Below are 23,150 nucleotides of genomic sequence, written 5' to 3' on the forward strand. Positions count from 1 at the left end.
GCAGAGGGAGGGAGTCCCTGCTAACAAGGTTTGAAGCTTTGACAAAGCTTTCATGAGCTCTTTTGCGGTGTGGCTTGCTTTTGACTCAAGCACCCCATGAAGCGGAGTATCCCTGCATGGCCAAGGTGAGTGCTGAGCCCAGAGGGACATTTCCCATCAGTCGTACAGTGCAGTGGGGGAGGTGGTGGCAGGGGGTGCAGCGAGAGAGGAGGCAGTTGTTTCCAGGTGTGGATGGCAAGGCTAAGGACTGTACTGTCGGTTGGGTGGGTGGATCTTATGGATGTTAGTAGAGCTGGAGCTGGAGCTTCATCCTCAGTGCTTGGCCCAGCTCCCCTGCTAAGTAGTTGAGGTGGTTCTTGGCCTCTAGTTTCTGCAGTTCCCTCTTGCGGTACAGGGGCACGCTCACGATTTCCAGCAGGTAGGTGCCGGGCACTATTTTCTTGCGGCCGAGGTGCAGGTAGCTGAGCCCCTCTTTTTGGTGGATGCGGAAGTAGCCATCCTCGTTCCCGTGGGAGATTAGGTACCGCACACGGTTCTCCAGGGGCTCCACAGCTGGCAGGAGCTCCAGGATGTGCTCCTTGTGAGCCAGGTCAGAGAGGTTCAGCATCATGGACAGAGGAGCATCCACATCCATGCTGGCCAAGTTCACAGTGTGATCCTTCAAAAGGAACCAGGCATGTTACTTACAGATACCAAGAAAAGCTCAGGGCCGGGTGAAGGAGGACTTGATTTAGAGGACTTCTGCCCCATGGGCCACCCCAAAGCAGCTCTGAGAAGTGGCTACGACTTCTACGGTCCTTGCTTTCCTTCAAGTGTTTCTTGGTACCCTGTTTGTGTCGCTGAAACTGAACCAGCCAGTACACAGCCCTCATCTTCAGGGGAAGAACCAACAACTTCAGAGGCATTTTCCTCCCAAGGCTTGAAGGGCCCATAATGACCTCCCAGTCCAATCTGTCCTGCCCAGACCTGTGAATTTCTTGGGGGAGCCTTGGACAGACGCCAGAACTTCCCTCTAGGAATAACCTGTATTTATAGTGACAGGTCCAGTCTGGAGTCAGACAGTAAGTGCTGAGAGTCTGCTATGGCCCTATGGGAACTGCTCCCCCATCAGCTCCCCATGTGTGCGTTATTTCTTGGTTGCACATATCTCCAGACATTTGTGGCCAAACCACACAAGTGTGTGTCACTTAAGATTGTCCTGACCTCCTCTAATGTATTGTGAAAGACCTTCCATTTCTGCAGGACTTCTGGACTCAGCAGCATCCACAAACACCCAGCATGGGCAGGTACAGAGTGAGCTCTCTCTCTGTCTGGACTGAGGCAACCCCACAGGAATGGGCACACTGCATGGGATCCACTCCAGGCAGCTATCCCCCAGGTGACCCAGCTCTTGCCTTGCTCTACCCCATCCAGGATGCCATGAATTTCTTACCTCGTGCTTCTCAGTGCCATTGACGCTGCGTCGCTGCCGACCCCTCTTGGGGTAGCCATTTATCTTGCACTCATAGCAGGTTTCAGGGGAGAGCAGGTTGTCTTCATCCTCTTCTTGGGGGGCAGGAAGGTAGGAACCTTTCCCAAAACCCAAGCCAGAAATACAGTGTCTGGTGGCAGAAGAGCAGAGAGACCCATCTCAGACTCATGCTTCAAGAAGGACATCTTACCATTGCCCTCACAGGTTCTCCATGTGGCACCCAGAAACACATGGAGGATCACGCCTGGGTATAGGACATGACTTGTACGGAATGGCTTGTACACAAGACATGCCTGAGAGAGATCAGGCCACATCTTGTTTAGATGTGGCCAGTAGGTTTAATCTGTCTGCACCCTGCACTAGATGATGGATCTGCAGAGCATCTGCTACAGTGCTAGCAGCTGCACTAATGATTGGATTAGTGAAATGGAAGAGGAGATGCACATTAGCATGAGTATCTTGTGATGGGGGAGGAACAGTCTGGCATGGAGAAGTTGAGGACTCATGTGGGAATGGGACCTTACTAGCCTCTGGAGCTCCTTCAAATTGTACTGGTGGCAGAGAGCAGAATTGTGGTGATGGAGCATGTCTGGGGCACCATGCACTTGGCAGCCTGCAATATCCCCCAGGAACGTACAGGTGCCTGTGGGGACTACCTGCTGGCTGCTTTCTTACCCTTGTCCTGCTCGGAAGTAGCCTCCAGGACAGCCGCAGAGATAGCCTCCATCTGTGTTGGAGCACCCATAACTGCAGGGGCTGCCGCCTGCTGAGCATTCATCCACATCCTGGCACCCACCAAAGGCTTGGTCAAAATCAAAGCCAGATGGACAGACGCACTTGAAACTTCCCAGAGTGTTGTAGCAGGAGGCAGAGCCGCAGGCAGTGGGGCTGGAGCACTCATTTTCATCTGTGCCCAAAGACAGCAGAACTGGTCAGAAACTTAGTGGAAGGGAGCTCCTGTGCTGCTGGTGCTCCCCACTCCACATGGCCAAGGAAATCTGCCCATGGCCATTGCTGAGCTGGCAGCAGGCTCCCTTCTGGTTGCCTGTGAGACCTCATCCCATGCAGGTTCCTAAAGGACTGCCTTGATTTTTTTATCCTCCTGCAATGCAGGGAGCTGCTGGTGTCAGGAGCACTGGGAGCTCATCACTCTGCAGAGGAGCTTCCTGACATTCCCTGTTGCAGAGGGAACCTGGGGCAGTGCAGGTCAGGGCAGGGGCACCCTCTCTGGGCACAGGCATGGTCTGTCTCTGGGACAGAGCAGGAAGATCAGTGCTGGGTTAGCAGAGATGAACTCAGAATCCAGTGTCAGAGATGGCCGGGGTGGCTGGAGAGGGTCTTGGGGCTTAGTTGCCCTCTATCCCCCATCCCACAGCTACAGCATATGAAAGCCCCCATCCCACACTCACCCACACACTGATTCCACTGGTAGTGCTGCACGTAGCCCTGCGGACAGCCGCAGCGGTAGCCTCCGAGCACGTTCTGGCAGCCGTGCTGGCACCGATGGTTTCCATCACACTCGTCCACATCTGCAGCAATGTAACACAGATGGTGGTGAGACAACTTCTCCCTGTCTTGTGGGCAGCACTGGGTGCACAGGGACCACAGCAGCCAGCATCCTTGAGGGTGCTCATGTGGGTGGGCAGGTCTTCTGCCTAATTATTTCTCTGCAGCTTGGAATTGAATAACACCCTCAGCCCCAAGACCCACAGACAACCCCATGCAGCCCCTGCTTGGATGTTTTTTGATTTAAGGTCTGGCCTGGACCATTACCAGATCTGCTCTGCTTCAGGCTGCCTGGGCTGAATATAGGCTTTTCTTTAGCATAGCACATGGTGGGTTTTGGCCGGCATGAGATCTCCCCTGATGAGATACAGGACCATTCCTTTCCCAGCCTTGGCTACTATAGTGCAGCACCTTCATCTATTTGTCCAAGAGCCAGTGTTTCTCCAGGCAGGTCAGGCACTGACCTCTCCTTTGCACCAGGGCTTCCCGTGTGGGCTCCTGGTGTCCCGCAATAAGGAGTAGTCCCTTGGCTGGACTGCTCTGCTTTAGAGATTGTGAGTGAACTAGGAACTCTTCCACATGGAAGATGTGTCTGTCAAAGCCCCAGAGACACAGACCTACCTTCGCAGTTGACACCAGAGCTGTCCAGGGAGAATCCTTTCTGGCACTCGCAGTTGTAGCTGCCTGGCGTGTTCAGACACTGTCCTTTGGCTCCACACAGAGAGGGCTGAGCTGTGCACTCATTATTGTCTGCAAAACACCGGTGGCTGCTTGTAAGTCTCTCCCCAGTGATGTGGCTGTGTGCAGCTTTGCAGACAGCTACCTTGCATCATGGAGCTTAGCCCAGTCTGAGTAGCAGACAGGCAAGTCAGATGTACAACCCCAGGCCGACTGGAGAGGGGCAGTGCTCTAGAGCCAGAGCTGGGGGGCTGGAAAGACTCTTCTGGGCTTAAAGCTAACCCACAGGGACCTTGCTGGTGCTATATAGCAGAGCAGTAAATGCCTCTACTCACCGATGCAGGACGAGTGGTGCTGAGTGAAGCCTGGGGGGCATTTGCAGTTGAATCCTCCGATAATGTTCACACAGAGGAACTGGCAGTTGTGCTGCTTGGTGGAACATTCATCCAAGTCTAAAGCAACAAGCACAAGAACATGTTTCTCAATTTATCTTACTGAGATATCTTATCTTTGTGGTCTGATTCTGTGGCACCTGCACGTACATGGTGATACACAGTGGTGCTGGGTAGACCAGGACCTGCCATGGACCAGCCTCAGGAAAAACACACACACAATTCTTACATGAGAATAACAAGTCCAGGGAGCCTCTCCCCACCTCAGCTGCTGATCACATACAGACACATTTGGAAGATGCAGAGATTTTTCTCTGCCTCTTCTTGTAATCCACAGATCCCAGACTCTCCCAGATTCTTAGGCCACCCTCTTCACAGCCTGATACATCAGTACTGTGAGAGGTGGGCAAAGCCCCAGCCTGGCAGCTGCCAGCACCAGCAGGAGCCCTGACAGTGACTCTGACACACGCAGCCCACTTGTTGGAGACACGCAGGTTCAAGGCCCCTGGAGCTCAGCACAGCTTGGGATATGCTGTGCGGTCTGTAGCAAAGGGCGAGGAGTATTATTTTTCATGATGAGACAGGCCTAGACTGTCTGTGGAAGGATGGCACCCTAATGCATCAGTCCACGACAGTCCAGCATGGCACCTTTTTCCATGTCTAGCCTTGTCCTGTGGCTGAAGAGAAGGACCTGACTGTTCTGTCACATGTTAATCAGCTCTTGCCATCGCCCCATGCTGCCAGAGATGAGGCAGGGTCTCTGCTGCCTTCTCCTGGGTGAATACCTTTGCAGATCTTCCCATCTTCTTGCAGAATGTACCCTCGGGGGCAGGAGCACTGGTAGCTGCCTTCTGTGTTCTTGCAGATGAAGTTACATGGCTTAGGGGACTGGTTACACTCATCCAAATCTACACTCGAGAGACAAGACACATCAGCATTCACAGGTTGTGCTCGACTGGGTCCCCACCACCCCTTGGACCACTCAGTCTACCAAAGGGCTCCTGAATACAAGGTGAGCCCATGTAACTAAGTGGTCAGATGGCCCTATGGATCCTGGCACTCCCTGCCCCAGATAAATGCATCTCGTCCACTCTCCAGGAAGCAGGTGAGCAGAGACAAGGGCTTTGAAGGAACACCTCAGTTTGAGCCAGCACCACAAATCCAGGAGATCTCCTGCAGGAAAAGAGCTGAAACACCTCCCTGCTCAGACATGGGATATTATGTGACCTGGTGGATCTGAGTGACATCTTTCCTAGCCCCTTCCTAGCTGAAGAGATGGGTAGATGGTCCTCCTGAGTACCGGGAACATCAGGGATGGGGCCAGCCCCGTACTTCTGGAGCTTTGTCACCTCTGCCCAGCAGGCAGTAACAGCCATGGCTCTGACAAAGCCCATAACTGTGAGCCAGGCTGGAGGGGACAAAGCTGGAGAAAGGGCAAGGATGTTTAGAGAGGAATCCTGTCCTGGTGCTCAAGGTCATATCTGCTCTGCTCCTAGGCACAGAGCTTGGTTTCTGGGAGCCAAGGCCTCTTTTCCGCTCTGTGTCTAGGACACAGCTGCTGGCATGGTCCTGACCACCATCTTAGTACTGGAAGCATGGCACATCCTCAACTCCTTCAGTACTTCCCCAGATGCCTGCAGCTGTGATTCCAGGGGTGCCTTTTATGTCAACATCTGGATCCCAACGTGGCACTCACGCTGGCTAGAACCAGCTGCCCTGCCAATGAAACGTTTAGTTGCTCACAGACTCTCATCTCTGGATCACATTCCCTGCCAGTCCCTGTGACTCCTGGGGTCAGAGGGAGAAGACAAAGAGCCTCAGTTTTAAGGAGTTAAACAACATGGAGTGACAACTTTGAGGTATAGAGGACCATGCAATAGGGCAAAGTGTCCAGAGCCCTGCTATGGATATGCAGGACAGTATAGGCAGAGGTGAGGTCAGGTCCCAGGTGGGTGTTACAGGACCCTCTCTTTGCATGCTGAAAAGTAAGGGTGGAAGTCTGCCAAGGCCAAGGGCTGTCCAGACGTGAGATTCCTTCTCCCGACTCACCCACACAGGCTGTGCCTGTGATATCCGCGGTGTAGCCCAGCTTGCAGTGGCAGCGGAAGGAGCCGATGCTGTTGATGCACTGTCCATTCTTGCAGAGGTTGGGCAGTACCTTGCACTCGTCGATGTCTGCCGGAGGGAGGGAAGGACCTGTTAGTGCCAATACCGCCTCTGTCCCCATGCTCCTGTGCCAGCACTGTGCCAGGGCAGCTCAGACGCTCCCTGCGAGCCAGAGACTACATTCAGGGAGTTGTAAGATAGTGTCACAGAGGCTTCTTGTCCGCTCCAGGCACTGTGTAGGTCTGTCCCAGCCAGTTCCTGGTGGAATTCTGCCTGTATCCACATCTCTGCTTTCTCCCTTCTGCATTGAAGGTGATTCAGGCCCCAACTCACCTCTCCCATCAGTGGAGTACCCTGGCCCATGAGGACACATTTTCTTGTACTGGGCGGTTCCAGGAAGGGGGCAGAGTTCACACTGGGGACCCCAGCTGCGCCCACTGTTGCAGCAGCATTCAGATTTGGTGACCAAGTTGCGGTTGGTGGAGGACATCTGGCACATGGTTTGCAGTACTTCAGTGAAGCAGAATCCTTGGCGGGTATCTGGACAGAGAGAGTGAGGATAGAAGGTCAGGAACTGAGACAGTGTCAGCACCAGGGATAACTGAGCAGCCTGTGCTAGTTCCAGCATGGAGGATAGTGTGGTTTGGATAATGCTAAAGGTAAAGGTGATGGCCCAAAACCCTTTCCCCTCAGAAACCCCGAAACACCTGAAAAGCATCATCTGCTACTAAAGAGACGCTGCTCAAGACCCACCAGGACTTGGTAATTACCAATACACTCTGTGCCAGAGGGACTGACTTCAAAACCTTCATTGCAGTCACAGCGGTAACTTCCCACCGTGTTGATACAGCGGCCGTTGGGGCAGATTCCAGGCTTGGTGCGACACTCATTCTCATCTAGGAAGGAAGGAAGCAACCACAAAGAGCTGTTGTGGGGCATAGGACAAATTTCAGCTTTCCATGAGTCTCCGTGCTACCACTCAGTTTGAAACACCCTCACATAGTCCTTGAGGACCACTTCCACATCCTTAGGCAGCTGAGAAACACATCCACCTGCCCTGGACCTCTCCCAAAGCAGGCTGGCCGAGTACCCGGCTTCCCTGGTTTGCACATTCTCCACCTGCAAGTGGCCAAGCTGCTGGGCTAGGAGCGGAGCTGGGCTTGTTCTGCATTCCTGCTGTGCCTAATACTGTGCAGGTCTGGGCTGTCCGGTGCTGGCCCTTCCAAAAGCAGCTCAGTACAAAGAAGCTTAACACAGACATGAAAAGACTCAACAGAAAGGACACATGGCATAATGTGTGTCATCCTATGCTGGAACTGTGTAGACCTATGGGCCCAGACATGAACAGAGGTTTTGTGTGTGTAGGTATCTAGTAGGATATATGGGAAGTTCTGACACATGGGAAACCCTGGGGAGGGGCTGTTTGGCAGAAGGACACAAAGTAAATCTACATGGGCAATGCCTAGAAGAGAATGGTCTCCAGCCTGACTGGGAATCCCTCCCAGCCTGGTCCTTGGTACCTGTGCAGCCCTCTCCATCGGGCCTGCGTTGCATTCCTGGCGGACAGATGCACATGAAGGTGCCAATGAGATTCTTGCACAGCATCCCTCGAGACTCGCAGTCATGCAGTCCCTCTGCACACTCATCCAGATCTGCAACCGAGAACCTCATGAGACCATGTTCAACCTGCCAGCTCTGCAGCACTGTGTGGGCAACTAGGAACTGAGTGCTCACATCTGCACTGCTCCGCAAATCCCTACTGCCAGGCTGGCTGGCACACAGCATGAACACCAAGGAAGGTAAGAGTGAGCACAAGCTCAGAGATGCCAGCTCAGAAGTCCTGCCTTCTCTCTGTACAGCACCAGAGACCGGTTAAGTGCAGGGGGGTGGGGAGAGTGTGGGAGCCCCCCTGATGGGTGCAGAAGGGAATTTTACCTCTGCACATTCTTCTGTCTTCTCGGAGGGCGTATCCAGATGGGCAGGTGCACTCGTAGGAGCCAAAGGTGTTGATGCAGCGGAAGGCACAGAGCAGGGGATTCAGTGCACATTCATTGATATCTGGGAGGCAGGAGAGAGGATAGAGCTCGACTGTGTGCTCTCAGCAGAGTCAGCTGGGCAGTACTGGTGGTGGACCTCCCCAGGACAGACTCCTCTCCTCCCCGTGCATTCATCTCATGAGAACTTTGTTCCACCAAGGCTTCCTGTCATGGTCTTCAGTTGCAGAGGGACAGACACCTGGTGTCTCAGCAGCTTTGATGGGGACAGGGTCCTGGCTCCTTGGTGAGGCAGCTCCTGCATTTAGGCAGGTCTCCAGACCTCCTCCTGGGCTCCAGCCTCAGAGGAAGCCAAAAAGGACCAGCGCTGATGTACACACTCGTGTGGAGATGAGCCCCATCCAGCTTTTCTACACTGTTCATTGGAGGCTGACCTGACTGCTGCTCACCCAGGCAGTGACCCAGTGGGGTCACACACATGGCCCGGTATGCAATGGGGGTGCAGGGATTGCCTCACAACAGCATTACCTTCGCATGTCATCATGGGACCTGGCTCAAAACCCTCATCACAGGCGCACTCGAAGCCTCCCACCACGTTGGTGCAGGTACCGTTCCCACAAGGGTTGCCAATGGAGCACTCATCAGTATCTGGAGGAAGCCAGGACCACATTAGGTGGATGAGTTAAGTAGAAAAATGCAGGCTGGTCTCTTCTTGCAGCCAGATCATTCAAACAAGCCCAGCAAAGCCAGGAGCCAGGGGCAAAAAAAGTACACACACACGCACGCACATGCTTGTGACCTCTGATCTAGGGAGGATAAAAGCAAGAGGGAGCAGGTGCTCCCCATGCAGACCCTTACCCACGCAGTTGACTCCTGTGTAGTCCAGGTTGTACCCAAAGGGGCACTCGCAGCGGAAGGACCCATCAGTGTTAATGCAGGCCCCATTTATGCAGACACCCAGGTTCTCTGAGCATTCATTAACATCTAGAAGGGAAATCAAGGCAATGAAACCTCACGTGAGCACGCAGCCAGAAATATATCCCTGTCCTCTCAGGACTGACCCTGCAATCTCAGATACTCCCTCTCCAGAGCTGGGAGCCGAACCTTTGGTGAACAGTCAGAGACGATGAGCTCAGGAGGGCACCCAGTCCTATGTCCCTCCCCTCCTGCCACTGGGATTCAACCCTACTCTCCAGATAGCCTAAGTTTGGTTGCTTCTAGGCAACCTTCCCACAAAACGAATTTCTTCTCATCCCTAGATCAGACCTTACCTTCTCGGGTGTCACCTGGGCCTGGGATGGCTCCATGGCCATATGGACACAGCTCCTGGAAGGCAACTGGAAGAAAGCAGAAAAGTGAGATATGCTTACAAGTGCTTTTACTCACAGAAGCTGAAATGTGCTTTGGAGGCTTCTAGAGCAGGACTGAGAGCTTGACAGCTCACTGCCCATAGGAGACCACAAAACCCTGGCTGGCTGGAAAACACCTGCGCTTGCCTTGGATCTGGAGGCACTGAGATGCTTTTGCCTCATCTAAAACCCTGCAGAGAACTGAGAGCAGATCCAAAGCAAAAATAAGCCTGACTGTGGTTGCTGGAGACCCTGGGAATACTGCAGTCCAGTAAGAGCTACTAGGTTTCAAAGCAGTAGTCTCCAGATGGAGGAGCCCACTTTGCTGGACGGCTTACATTGCTGGTTGTCTTGCCTGACCTGCACACCTTCCCCACACTCTGCGCGTGTTGGAGACACACGCAGCCATCTCTCCCATGGAGGTAGGTCCCAGCACACCTACCGTTTCCTTCCTGAGGGCACAGCTCACAGGGGTCTCCCCAGCCTTCTCCTGGCATCTTGCTGCAGCAACACCGAGCCTTGGTTGTGTTGAAGGCCTTGGGGACAGAGCACTTTCCGTTGTCAAAGCGAGTGAAGCAGAAACTCTGGCGAGTGTCTGTAGGAGGATGGGGAAATGCACAGGTCATTGCAGACATCCAGGATGGTTATGCTCCCCTCCCCACCGTGATGAGCTGCACTCACCAAAGCACCGTCGGCCATTATCAGACAGCACAAAGCCTGGAGGGCAGACACACTGGAAGCTGCCGGGGGTATTGGTGCATGTCCCAAAGAGGCAGATGTTGGGCTCTTCTTCACACTCGTTGATATCTGGGAGCACCAGGGATGTATTACTTACAGAGCAGCCAAAGGTTACTCCTTTCCTTATTGCATTAAAACCACCTGAAGCTGTGATGTCAGGGGAGCTCTGATGCCTGCAGGACATCACCCCAGCCCTAACCCTTAACCGACCCTCAGGGCAAATGGGACAATGAAGAGGCCAGGGCACAGCAAAACCACCGAGCCTCCTCCGTCATGGGAGCAGGCCTTGCCTTGCTCTGTGTCCAATTGCTTTCAAGAAGATATTTGGGGATGGTCATGCATGCCCCAGCCCACTCAGGAAGAATATGGTTGTTCTGGGAATAGTCCAAGATGTCCACATGCTGTGCTGGAAATGGTGGAGGCAGAGAGGCAACATTACCGATGCAGTTGTCGTTCTGCACCTCATACCCAGGGGGGCAGATACAGCGGAAGGAGCCCTCCAGGTTCTGGCAGGTGCCTGGGGAGCAGGTCCCAGGCAGGCTCACACACTCGTTGATGTCTGCAGGAGAAGGGAAATAACCAGTGATAGTGTCTGTGCTCAGCTCAGAGGGCTTGGGTGCAGGGTACCTTACTGCACCCAGGCCCTACCTTACTGCACCCTGCTTTGCCCAAAAGATGCAAGGGAAGCAGAGAAGATATTTTCCAGAATGCTCTGTCTTGTGCACCCTGGGAACATGGACTCAGCCCTGCGGAACGTGGTGCTGCAGGAGGCAGAGTGGTGGACACAAGTGACCAGAGTCCAACATGCCTGCCTGCCTGCCCCCAGAGTCCCTGCCTGCAGGATAGTTGCCAAGGCATCCCTGGTACAACTCTGCATGCTTTAGGGGCATGGACAGGACAACATTTCTCCTCGCTGCCTGCGGGTCTCAGCACATGGAAAGGGACTGGCTTGACTGTTCCCTGCATTGCTGGAAGGGAGATGCAGGCATAGTGGGGCCCAGTCCAGCTCTCCATGGGCAGTCAAATGACCAGGCTTTGGCTCCAGAGGACTTGGGGCCTTGTGAGCAGTTCTGGAGAGACCACTGCTCAGTTACCTCTGATGAGACCAGCTTGGGGACCACGTCTCATAGCACTGCACAGTGCCAGCTACACCAACAAACAGCTCAATGCACTGAGAAGGGCCAGCCTCCTGCCCAGACACTCACCTACGCAGTTCTTCCCATCAGGGGTCCGGTCATACCCCTCTTGGCACAGGCACTGGAAGGAACCGATGCTGTTGATGCACTGGCCGTTTCGACACACCTGCCCCACCAGGGATGAACACTCATCAATGTCTGTGGGAGGGAAATGATAAGCACAACGGGAAGAGATATGCACAGCATGTGAGTGTCAGTGTGCCACCTTAGCCAGCCCTACACCTCTGACATATACAACTACGCCTACAGCCACTGCCAGGTGACACCCAGAGGTCACTTCTACAGCCACTGCCAGGTGACACCCAGAGCTGACCCCCTGTATGCCACTGTGTGACACCCCATGCCCCACAGCCGTTGCCACGTTGATCCTGATCAGTAATCCATGCGGTCAGGGTTTCGTGCAACTCACCCATGCAGTCGTTATTGTGTGTTAGCTCAAAGCCAGGGAAGCAGAGGCAGTTGTAGGAGCCAACTGTGTTCTTGCAGGTCCCGTTTCCACAGGGCTGTCGGTCACACTCATCAATGTCTGCAGAGAGAAGGTCACAGCTTCAGGGACTGAGTGAGCTAAAAGCCACTGTCTTGGGTGTGCAGACAGGGTCCAGGCAGCTGCACAACACCCCTGTAGCTTGCAGGGGCAGCCTGGGATCGAAAGGACACAGCGGCCCTTGGCTGTCTTTGGCACTACCCAGCAGGTGCTGGAGAGAGCTCACGTCCATCCCGATCCATGATTCACATGGCAAGGCTGCGGCAGTCACACTGACCCATGCACATGGTCTGCTCCCCCGTGGCCTTGAAGCCGTTGTGGCAGATGCAGACGTAGCTGCCTTCGGTGTCAACACAGTCCCCGTGGCTGCAGACGTTGGGGATCTCCTGGCATTCGTTGCGACCTAAAACAAAGCAAAGTGGGCACTAGTGAGCGGAAGGGATGGACCAAACGGGAAGAGCCAAGGCACTGGCCTTCTGCAGACCCCTGCCTGCTGGTGGGAAGCTGTGTCTGTGAGCAGCAGCACAGCAGGATAGGGTCTTGGTTTTCTGATAGGTGGCTTCATGGAGAACAAGATTTATGCACTGTGATCTCTAAAAAAAATAAATTTAATTGGAGAAAATGGCCTGACTAAAGCTGTACTTCACAGTGACCTTCTCTCATCCCTCAGGAGCCCAGAATCCCTGGGTATTGTTCCCAAAGTACAGTTATGCCATAATCACAGCACAGCCAGGTCATAGTCCCCAGGCTTGACAAAAAAACAGGAGGAACCCATGCACGGGACTGGCATGTCCTTCATCCTGTTCTTCCTCGGGTCCACACATGGTGGTCTGCAAAACCATCTGAAGAGCCTAGGCAGGGGTGTCAGTGCCTCGCACACGTGTCTCTGGAATAGGTAGCAAAGAGCTCCCATCTTACCCACGCAGGCTCCGCTAGGCGACAGCTTGTATCCAGTTGAGCATTCGCACCTGTAACTGCCCGGGATGTTGATGCAGTCGGCGTTGCGCTGGCAGAGGTTCTCCCCACTGCTGCACTCATCGATGTCTGTGGAAGGAGAGCAGTGCAAACCTGGACTCTGCAGAGTGCCAGGCACTCACCAGGCACCATCATCCTGGTAGGGCTGGAGTGGCTGAGTGGAGTCAACTGAATTTTAACCCTTGGTTTGCTCCAATCAGGGTCAATTTTCAACCTTTTTCTATTGCTTTGCAAAAAAATAATGGGAACTTTAGTTACAACTCAAAACTTTGAAACACCCACATTTGAAAACTTTTTCTAGAAACCCCCCCAAAAACAGAGGAAGGAAAAACCAGACAGGAACATGAATGGAAATCAGCAATTTTTGTCCAACCACTGATGCGAAAAAAGAAGATTTCAAGAAGGCTGAGAACACGTACTCTCTGTCCATGTCTGCTGACAGCCCTCACCCTGGTGCCCCATGAGGTGGGGAGATGCTAGTGCCACGCTGAGAACACTCACCCTCCTGGGCACCCTTAGCAGTGCTGCCCCGGCTGCCCCGTTACCTTCGCAGATGAGCAGGATGTTGTTGTAGCTGAATCCAATGGGACACTCGCACCTGAAGCTGCCGATTTGGTTGATGCAGACACCGTTTGTGCAGATAGCAGGGATCTCACTGCACTCATCAATATCTGCACACAGACAATGTCTCTCAGCATCCCAGGAAGGCAGCAGGGAGGAAAGCATCCCCCATAGCTGGGAGACTGCTGCCTTTGTTCATTCTAAAAAGAAGACTAGCAGGAAAGGGCCACCAGACAAACAGTGGAGCAACTTTTGGAGGATTGATAGGATCTTGCAGATCATGCCAGGCTAGGGCCGCTCTGCAGAGGTCTGGGTACACAGCAGAGTCGCACAAGACTCCAAGTCATAGGACCCACAGGATTGCTGGCAGAGCCTGCACAGCACACGTTGGGAGGGATCCTACCCAGGACATCCACCTTGTTTTCTCTGAGTGTGTCTCTGCAGTAACATGGACACTTGCTCAGGCTCTGGGACCAGGCTGCAAATGGGAAGTCCAGGGGGTCACTGAAATACTGAGAGGGCTCCAGGGTCCCTGACTCTGTCGCTGTGCCCAGCACAATCTACCACCAGCCCTGCCAGCCCTGCAGCCTTGCACTGATACACGCTTGCACTTTTTTCCTGTGGGCAGAAGATGAATTCACCTCCTTCTTCTTCAGTCCTCTGGCTGGCACTGCCAAGGCCAGGTGAAGCAATGATTAACTAATCTGTTTGTCTCACAAACTACCAGCGAGTCCATCTTTCAAGACTGCAAAACATCTGTAGAGGCCCACAAATCATAGGACTTTCAACAGTAGCTCTGGCTTTCCATCTACCAAAGCACAAACCTGAAACCTTGGCTCTCAGCAGTGCCCTGCTGCTGTAGGGCCGGTGCTGCCGGCAGTGTGAGCACCAGGGCTATCACAGGTCTGGATCTACCGAGCCACTGGCCACTGTCTGTGGTCACTGGCCACCTGTCTCTCCAGCTGGGACAGAAACCAAGGCACAATTGCGAACGTGGAGGGGTCTGAGCAGCCCAGTCACTCAGGAGATAAGCTTGAAGGCTTGGCCAGCTGCTTGCAGCCATATCTGCCCACCTCTTTTCCTTGTCTCTCCTCTGCTCAGGGCTTAACTTACTAAGGGAGGGGAAAGGAACAAGCTCACAAGCACTGTGGGACGAAAGCAGAGAGGCAGAGAGCAGACCTGGCTCCACAGGGCGTGGGGGCTCTACTCACCGATTGGCTTTCCTGTGTGGATGTCGATGATAAACCCGGGGGCCTGGTTCCCACACAGGATCTGGTACTCAGCTGGAAGAGGAACACTGAGGTCATAGCCATGCCTGGCAGGCAGAGTGGGGTGCAGCCAGGGACGAGAGGAATAAGGGCCAACTACGGCTGGAGTGAGCAGAGAGGGGGTCTGGCAGGAGGGGATCTGCACGCTGCTTGGCCAGGAGTTGCAGGGCCCGGCACATGGGGAACCCAAGAACAGGTATGGCACCAGGCAAAGGACTTACACGTGCATACACACCACATAAAAGGCATGCACACACATGGCATCTGTGTGCCTCACATGCAGGTACAGACTCACTCCTCCAGCACTCCCCTCTACAACGCTGTCACCCACGCCTAGCCTGCCCATGCAGCCCACACATCGTCTCTCCGCAGATACTGTCGCAGTCCCCTGTGTCCTTCTAGTGCAATGCACGTCCCCGCAGCACTGACCCACAGGCACTGCCTGCCAGACATGATGCTCTGCCTTCTCCCCCTCTATTTTGTTAGTGTTTGTGCCTCAAAGTGCATGGGATTGCCAGAAAAGTGAGGGAGCATCCACAGTATCAAGATGCTCTTCCAGAAAGGTTGACTTACGGCTGGCTGGTGTGGGGCAGGGCTCGCATGGCTTGTTCCAGGCCTTGCCAATGTTGTAGGAGCAGCAGCACATCTTCTTGGTCATGTTGAAGGACAGCTCGTTCTCACACGTGTCGTTGTAGTTGCGATAGCACACGCTCTTCCTCATGTCTGCAAAGGCAGCACAGACAGCGTCTCGTGCCAGCGCCAGGAATGGGTGTTGCCAGCCCAAGGGCACTCATTGCTGGGGATGTGCCACCCTGTCCTGTCCTGGTGCTCAGGGACTGCAGGTGACACACAGGGGAGCCCAGCAAAGCAGCTGAAGTGATGGGCTGAAGCCCTGCTCCGGTGAGAGCGTTGGGTCCTGCCCCATAGCAGGCAGTGGCAATGCTCTGCTGGGTCTCTCGCTGCCCGATGCCAGCCACTCTCCCTGTAACTGCTGGCAGGGTGAGCGTCAGCCCCTCTGGCACAGGCAACATGCGTGGCATAGGGGCAGGGATGTGGTGAGGCACTGGTGAACTCAGGCATCCTGAGTCCCATCCCCCTGCTCTCAGCATTTCTGCTCCATCCACTCAGCCATGCTGCCCACCCCGTGCTGCTCACAGCACAAGTCAGGGGTCACGCACAGGCAGGGCACTGCCAGACCCCTTCCCGCAGATTCGGACCATGGCATACCCATGCAGTTGTTTCCTCCATTGACTTGCATGTATTCAGGGGGGCACACGCAGGTGTAGTTGCCGAGGGTGTTGTAGCAGGTCCCAGGGCCACAGATCCCAATGTGAGCAGAGCACTCATCAATATCTGCCAAATAAAGGAGACTGGAGGTCAAAGCACTGGGCACAGGTAGAGAAGGGCCTGACATGGGGTTGAGGGTAGGTTTGGCACAAGGTATGGATGGGCCTCACACAGGGACCAGGCTGGCCTGGCACTGGGAAAGGGGACAGGGTTTGTGACGAGGATGGGAAGTCTGGAAGAAAAAGTGGAAGGGATGCTGCCAACCACTCCTAGGGCAGCCCAGATACATGCACAACTCTGTTGCACACACATGCACGCATGCATGCACACACGTGTGCCATACGCGCCAGGCACACAGACAAGCACAGGCACCACGGTGCAGCTACCTTCACAGATGCGTGTGTCCTCATTGAGGTAGTAGCCAAGGGGGCACTCACACTGGAAGCTGCCAAAAGTGTTCACACAGTTGCCGCCCTGGCAGAGGCCTGGCAGCTCCTGGCACTCGTCGATATCTGAGGAGGGAGAGCAGCCGGGAGGTGTTCACTGCCTGCCAGACCAGCCCAGGCAGTGCCTTCACCCCGGCATCCCCGGCAGTTTCATCCCACCACCTCCAGCCCAAGTGGCTCAGCCAGGTGGCCGGAGCACATTTGAGGAGAGCACACACTTGCTGTTTATCATTTGGTGGTCAGCGGCTCGGTGGGCACCCAGCCAGCCCAGTGCCACAGCTGGGCTCCCCCAGCACCCAAGTCCCTGGTGAGAGGGCATGGGGCCGGGTCGGCTTACCTTCCAGGATGACAGTGATGGGGTTGGGCCGGAAACCTTCTCCTCCAGGGCACAAGGTCTTGTACTCAGCTGCGGAAAAAGTCAGTCAGGGGGATCCTGAGCTGAGCGGGCTCCCATGAAACAGGAGGGGTAGGGAGAACCGGGAGAAACCCAGGAGAAATAGGCCATGAGGATGGTGACAGTGGTCCAGATGGAACAGCCTGACTCCCATCGCATGCCGAACCAACTTAGCCACACTGTCTCTGCCTGCTCACCCTTGAATAGGGTTACTCCACATCCACTGCCCTCCCCCAGCCCACTGGATTAGGAATGAAGGATCCCAATCTGGATCACCCAGGCACAACCAGCCTGGTCTCACCCACCCCATTTCACGTGTCCCCTGCTCTGGTCCACCTGCCTAGCCCTGCACTGACACAACAGGGTTGCTTTCATCTCCCTCAGCTTCCCTTGCTCCATCGTGATGACAGCATATCCTGGAGCCAGCGCCCAGCCTGAGTTGAGAAGCCATAGGGAAGCAGCCTCTTTTCTTTGCTCTGCTCTGTGCTGCCCATCTAGCCCATGCCCAAGTTCACCCCAGACATTTTCCCAACTCACTCGTGTTGGCTGGAGGACAAAGCTCGCAGGGGTTGCCCCATGCACGACCCAGTGAGCAGCAGCAGGATGCCCGAGTGACCCCAACTCCAATTTCTGCGCTGCAGGAGATCCCCCCATCTCCTCGATCCTGAGTGTCCAGGAAGCAGTTCCCAACACGGGTATCTGTACAAAGACAGCAGTGGGTGAGCAAAGCCTGTCCAGTAAATACTTGTGTGGACAGGAGGAATAGCACTACTGCCTCAAGAAGTAGGGAGGGGGTAAGGCCCCAGTCCTGTCCCAGATGTCCACACTGTTAGCTACCTGTGTTGTAGTAAACCACATCCAGACTGTCCTTGCAGCTCATGACTTTGGGAACCCTTCAAGAATAAAGTGTGCCCAGCTTGTCTGGTAAAAGCCACACTGGAGGTCATAGCATGGTGGCCTGTCTTCAGTACGCCTAGGGAGCATGACCCAAATAATGCTACCAGTAACCCAGGGCCTTTCAAGAAACAAACACTTAAGAATAGCTCCAGAGCTGCCCAGGAATAACATTGCTTCAAGCAGGAGAGCACCCACACTGGTGACACGAGGTGGGCCAGGCTTAACAGGAGGTAGGTACTCTTCTGCTGCTGCAGGGTTAAGCCCATCATGGGCAGCCAGGTATTTGGCAGGGCAGATAGTGGTCAGCCACTCCAGGCTCTGGTAGTGGCCAGTTCCAGCTATGTGGGACCAACGAGAAGGACCACCAAGGTCTTGGATGGAAGGTGTGCTCTCCACAAAGGTCCCCACTCACCCACACAGCCCACACCAGTAGGGTTCAGCTCGAAGTCCTGTGGACAGTTGCACAGGTAGCTGCCAGGGGTGTTGACGCACAGGCCATTGATACAGTTCACAGGGTCTGCACATTCATTGATGTCTGAAAGGATGGAAAAATGAACACTGAAAAAAAAAGATGAAGACTGCCACAGAAACCACAGCCCCAGCCCTAAGCTCTGTACTGTGTGTTCAGGGTGTATCCCCACGACCATGATGTTTCCAAGGCTTTTCATGTGGTGGCAGGCAAAGCCCTTCTAGAAACAGACCTTGCCTTGTCCTACCTCACACCACCCTGCCCAGAGTTAGAAGAAAGGAGCAGAGCCACACTGAGCTTTCCCTCCTATCCACTGAAGGCCCACCTTCCAGCAGCATCGAGGCCTTGCCAAGAGCAAAGACACATCACCACATCACCCAGGGACACTTAATTGGCTTTAGGCTGCTAGTGCCACTCCCTGTCATGGCTGGGGCAAGCGCACACCAGCAGATCACGGAGCAGTGATCCTCATCCAACAGCCCTGTGAAAGTCCTTATACCTGTGCAGTTGCCTCCACTCCTGTCCAGTTCATAGCCATCGTCACAGGCACAGCGGAACATCCCGGGCAGGTTCTGGCAGGTCCCAAAGACACAGATATTCTGGAAGGTGCATTCATCAATGTCTGCAAAACAAGGAGAGCTGGGTACTGAGGATCTGGTAGAGTGAGGGCCAGGACAGGCCTCTCCTGCTCTCATCTCAAAGCAGAGCTACAGCCCAGCTGTGGGTAACACATCTCAGGATGGTTCTATTGCCAGGGGGTACCATCTCCTAAGCGAGCAGGACCAGGCATTCTCTGTGTATGCCCTCTCCCCTCATCCCTGTTTTGCTGATTGTCCACATCTTGCATGGATCCTTGGCTTAGCCCAGCCTCTCTGCAGGCTGGGGGCCAACTCCTGTAAGTGGAAGAGCTGGCACCTCAGGAGCCTTGCACCACTCCCTGATGGTGGGTCTTGCTTAGTAATGGCTCAGGTGGTGACAAGTGCAGTGGAGAGACCAAGGCCAGAAAGGACGTGGACACTGGATCTCCTGGAGCAGCAGTCAAAACTCTGGGCACTTACCCTGGCAGGCCTTGCTGTCCTCTGTGGGATTGAAGCCCATCTCGCACTCACAGCGGTAACCCCCAGGTGCGTTGAGACACTGTCCATTCTCACACAGGTTCACATTGTCTGCACACTCGTCCACATCTAAAGAGAGACAAGCATGGGACTGACACGGTGTCCACCCGAAGATGGAAGTTTCCCTCAGCTTGCCCAGAAAATTCCCACAAGTTTGTTCCCACCCTTCTGCTGGGAGGCTGCTAGAAGGGGGCTGCAATACTTCTTATTGCCTTGAACCTCCCCAAACACCTGCTGAGAAGAAGGTGGATCTCTGCTGAAGGTATCTGAGCAGGCTGTGGTGCAGGGCAGGCTGCAGTGGCTTTTGGGGGACATCTGCTTTGGGGAACTCCAGACACAGGCAGCCAGGTCCTGAGCCAGGCTGGTGGTTAAGAGGGGGTGACTCCATGTCCCAGCAGGATGCCCAAGCCATGTTCCTGCTGCCAATTGAGTCTACGGGCCTCACCTGAGCAGGAGAAGCCATCCCCGTTGAAGCCTTCTCGGCAGGCGCATCGGTAGGAGCCTGGTGTGTTGACGCAGTTGGCATTCAGGTTGCACTTGTGCTCTTCGGTTGCACACTCATCCAGATCTGGGCAGGGAGAACACCCTTGTCACTATTTTGCCTCTGGCCTTTCCTCTAAGCCTGGGCAGCTAGCGTAGGGCCCAGAGGGTGCGCAAATGGCCCAGGAGACTGCAGCCTCCAGGCACTTGGAGCACTCATGAGGCTCCAACACATCTCTCTGAGCCTCTATGGCCATGAGACACTCCCCTGGCAGTACTGACACAGACAATATGGCAGCAAGGCACTTTCACAGACACACAAACCCACATTCCCGGTACCTCCCCAGTTCAGACACACGTATCCACACACATATCCTTACATCCCTCCATACACACCACACACATGCCAGTAAGTCCCTGCATGCATAGACACACACCATACACACACCAACACATCCCTACACGTCTCCCACACCTGTGTATCCCTGCATATGTACCACACCGTGCCCTAACACATCACCACGCAGCCACATTGCCGATCTATGACATTCATCCACACTCATCTCAATACCATGTCCACACACTCCACATCCCACAAATACATGCCCTTGCTCCCACATTGATGGCTTCACAGACACGGCTGCAGGGCCTGACAGTGCAACACCCGTATGCCCACACCTAGAGTCACCCTCTGTCACACACCCGCATCTCTCCACACTTCCATAAATCCTCATGCAGGGCTCCTGGGGCTCAAGAGCATTTTAAGTGCAGGTGTCAGCTCACCCCAGCCTTCACAGGTGCCCACAGAACACCTAGACACATAAACACCCTCTCCTGGGATGAGAACTCACCGTTGCACTTCAGCCCGTCTCCAAGCCAGCCTGTGCGACACTTGCATTTGAAGCTCCCAGGCACGTTGATGCAGGAGGCGTGCATGTCGCAGTTGTGAGCCCCGATCTCACATTCATCAATGTCTGCAGGAAGGAAGGACATCAGAGCTGATGCAGCTCAGCTCTCCCAGGAAAGGAGGGGGCAGCCAGGTACAATCCTGCTAACGAGTCTGGACTAGCACCTGGGAGTCTGGACCCCAGGGGATGGGAACAAGGTGCTTTGGGGAACGGGCTGCCTGGAGTTGTACCCTTGAGCTGAAGAGCTGATCTGTGCTCACCCCTGGAAGAGGCAGGAAGGGCAGACCCCTGGTTTGGCTATAAACTAGGAAAGTGTCAATTCCTGCCTGCAGCTTGCCTTTGTGGCAATCTCTGCCTGCCCAGGAGGGGCTCCCAGCTCACAACCACATCCCTAGGTGTCCACAGCATCCCCCAGGACAGGGATGGTGTTCTCTCCATGGCAGCTGCAGAAGGTGTTTGTGAGGGCTCCCACCAGCACCCCTAGCTCCAGGTCTGGTGAGTCCCCACCTGTGCAGCCTGTGGTTCCCTTCTTGACAAAGTAGCCCAGCTGGCAGTGACAGATGAAGGAGCCCTTCGTGTTTTCACACTCGCCGTGCAGGCAGATATTAGGGTTGAGATCACATTCATTCACATCTGCAGGAGAAAAAGGACTTGCTTGGAACACCACAAGAACCATGACATGACTCTGAGGCAACCCTCTGTATCCCTTCCTCCGTCCAACAGCAGCCTTGCGATGCAGTGCTGGCACGTGCCCAGGGCACAGCCGTGTCCTCACCAATACAGGTCTTCATGTCCAGGGATGCCATGAAGCCATCAAAGCAGAGGCAGCGGTACTCGCCCGGGATGTTAGTACACTGCCCACCATCACAGATGTCTGGATTATCCTCACATTCATCAATATCTAGAGAGAGGAGACCATTGTCAAAGTAAAGACGTTAGAGCCAGTGAAAAAGATATTGTGGGAGCAAGAAAGGGCAAGAGGGAGTCACAGGAGGGGCTTTGCTCCAAATCGCGTAGTTACAGGACTCTGGGGCCTGTAATGAGGGGCTGGACATTGCAGTGCAAAGCAAAAACATCTCTCCAGGGAAATCATGTCTCTGGAAGTTACTTAAAAATGAGATCCCCTTACCCTGAAGCAAACACTATGGCTGACTGGCAATGGATGCAGAAGTCCCTGGGGCCGAACCTACGAGAGCCAAGCTGACTGCTCACCTGCACATGATCTCTTGTCTGGCATCAATGCGTAGCCTTCGCTGCAGCTGCATTCATAGCTGCCCTCCGAGTTGGAGCAGTGTGTGTCACAGCCGCCGTTGGTTATGGTGCACTCATCGATGTCTGGAGGAGAAGAGAAAGGTCAGGCAGCTGCTTGGGTCGAGGGCAGGGATACGTGCCTTGCAGCATTGCTGCTCAGACACAGTGCCAGTACACAGAGACAGGGTGGGAGGGGTGCTGAAGAGGAAACAAAGCTCCCCCAGGTAGAAGAAAGCACCTCTTGCCTTCTCTGCCAACCACTTGCAGTTCACAGTAGTTTCACAGCTGATGACAGCCCCTTACCAGTAGTGCCAATCTGGCTGTAGCTCAACCAGGAGGTTCCCCCCTTGCCTTACCCACAGACACCGCACTGAGCATTATAAGAGGTGTGAGGCCAGGAGGGTTCTGGATGTGTACTGGGGTCTTGGCATGGCTATTTGGCAATGGGGAGCACTCACCGACACAGCCCTGCCTGTCCAGTGTGGCCTGGAAGCCCGAATCACAGGCGCACTGGTAGGTACCAATGACGTTGACGCAGCGTCCGTTGCGACACAGGTTGTCACTAAGGGAGCATTCGTTGATATCTGCAGTGGGAAGAACAGTTTGAGCAGCCAGCCGTGTTGACACCATGTTGTGCATCATTTGGTATGCATTCCTGGGTACCCCCACCTACTGCCATCTCCCAATTGAATCTGTCATTGCCCCGTTGGTCAGTCCTCAGTGAACAGCAGGTAGAAAACAGACATCATAGATGCAATGAAACCCTGGGTGTGACCTCAGTCCTTCCTGGATGAGTGTGTTCTACCCACACATGCGATTGGAAGGAGAGATTCATGTGCCCAGCATGAGATCCAAGTCTCCCTGTATCATTACCCTTGAACAGGCTCTGGTCATAACATAGCTTTCCATCATCTCACCTATGCAAGTGTTCCCTTCAGAAGTCAGCTCATGTCCAGGTGGGCAGATGCATTCAAAGCTGCCATCTGTGTTCATGCAGATCCCACCTCGGCAGAGCAGTGGGTCCCGCTCACACTCATTGATATCTGCAGAGAATGACATGAAATGTGGTGGATTGTCCCCTTTGGTTGGATTTTCCAGACAATGGGGATAATGGGGTGGTGCTGGTGCCATGCACCACAGTCCCATCACCAGGATATATCCCAAAACAGAGGACTTCACAAAATT

General features: G+C 54.3%; 1 protein-coding gene across 1 annotated transcript in view; it reads right to left on the reverse strand.

The window, feature by feature from the left end:
* Positions 1-283: 283 nt before the first annotated feature.
* The window catches only part of FBN3 (fibrillin 3), a 110,710-nt gene continuing 87,843 nt past the window's right edge, over positions 284-23,150 (reverse strand). The window contains exons 26-64 of the mRNA XM_010562269.1: positions 22,883-23,008; positions 22,424-22,549; positions 21,927-22,049; positions 21,490-21,615; positions 21,222-21,347; positions 20,658-20,780; positions 19,772-19,894; positions 19,270-19,395; positions 18,711-18,833; positions 18,155-18,277; positions 17,383-17,544; positions 16,789-16,857; positions 16,392-16,517; positions 15,946-16,071; positions 15,292-15,441; positions 14,662-14,733; positions 13,435-13,560; positions 12,833-12,958; positions 12,192-12,317; positions 11,840-11,956; positions 11,440-11,568; positions 10,674-10,793; positions 10,178-10,303; positions 9,939-10,091; positions 9,419-9,484; positions 9,006-9,131; positions 8,676-8,795; positions 8,089-8,211; positions 7,674-7,805; positions 6,924-7,049; positions 6,487-6,693; positions 6,097-6,222; positions 4,833-4,955; positions 3,991-4,107; positions 3,599-3,727; positions 2,881-3,000; positions 2,147-2,378; positions 1,433-1,601; positions 284-658 (exon numbers count right to left, since the gene is read on the reverse strand). Coding sequence (XP_010560571.1) covers positions 284-658; positions 1,433-1,601; positions 2,147-2,378; positions 2,881-3,000; positions 3,599-3,727; positions 3,991-4,107; positions 4,833-4,955; positions 6,097-6,222; positions 6,487-6,693; positions 6,924-7,049; positions 7,674-7,805; positions 8,089-8,211; positions 8,676-8,795; positions 9,006-9,131; positions 9,419-9,484; positions 9,939-10,091; positions 10,178-10,303; positions 10,674-10,793; positions 11,440-11,568; positions 11,840-11,956; positions 12,192-12,317; positions 12,833-12,958; positions 13,435-13,560; positions 14,662-14,733; positions 15,292-15,441; positions 15,946-16,071; positions 16,392-16,517; positions 16,789-16,857; positions 17,383-17,544; positions 18,155-18,277; positions 18,711-18,833; positions 19,270-19,395; positions 19,772-19,894; positions 20,658-20,780; positions 21,222-21,347; positions 21,490-21,615; positions 21,927-22,049; positions 22,424-22,549; positions 22,883-23,008 — 5,264 coding nt within the window. The remainder of the gene's footprint in view (positions 659-1,432; positions 1,602-2,146; positions 2,379-2,880; positions 3,001-3,598; positions 3,728-3,990; positions 4,108-4,832; positions 4,956-6,096; positions 6,223-6,486; positions 6,694-6,923; positions 7,050-7,673; positions 7,806-8,088; positions 8,212-8,675; positions 8,796-9,005; positions 9,132-9,418; positions 9,485-9,938; positions 10,092-10,177; positions 10,304-10,673; positions 10,794-11,439; positions 11,569-11,839; positions 11,957-12,191; positions 12,318-12,832; positions 12,959-13,434; positions 13,561-14,661; positions 14,734-15,291; positions 15,442-15,945; positions 16,072-16,391; positions 16,518-16,788; positions 16,858-17,382; positions 17,545-18,154; positions 18,278-18,710; positions 18,834-19,269; positions 19,396-19,771; positions 19,895-20,657; positions 20,781-21,221; positions 21,348-21,489; positions 21,616-21,926; positions 22,050-22,423; positions 22,550-22,882; positions 23,009-23,150) is intronic.

The sequence above is a fragment of the Haliaeetus leucocephalus genome, unplaced genomic scaffold (genome assembly GCF_000737465.1).
Source record: "Haliaeetus leucocephalus isolate CR32 unplaced genomic scaffold, Haliaeetus_leucocephalus-4.0 Scaffold157, whole genome shotgun sequence".
In the NCBI taxonomy this organism is placed as follows: Eukaryota; Metazoa; Chordata; class Aves; order Accipitriformes; family Accipitridae; genus Haliaeetus; species Haliaeetus leucocephalus.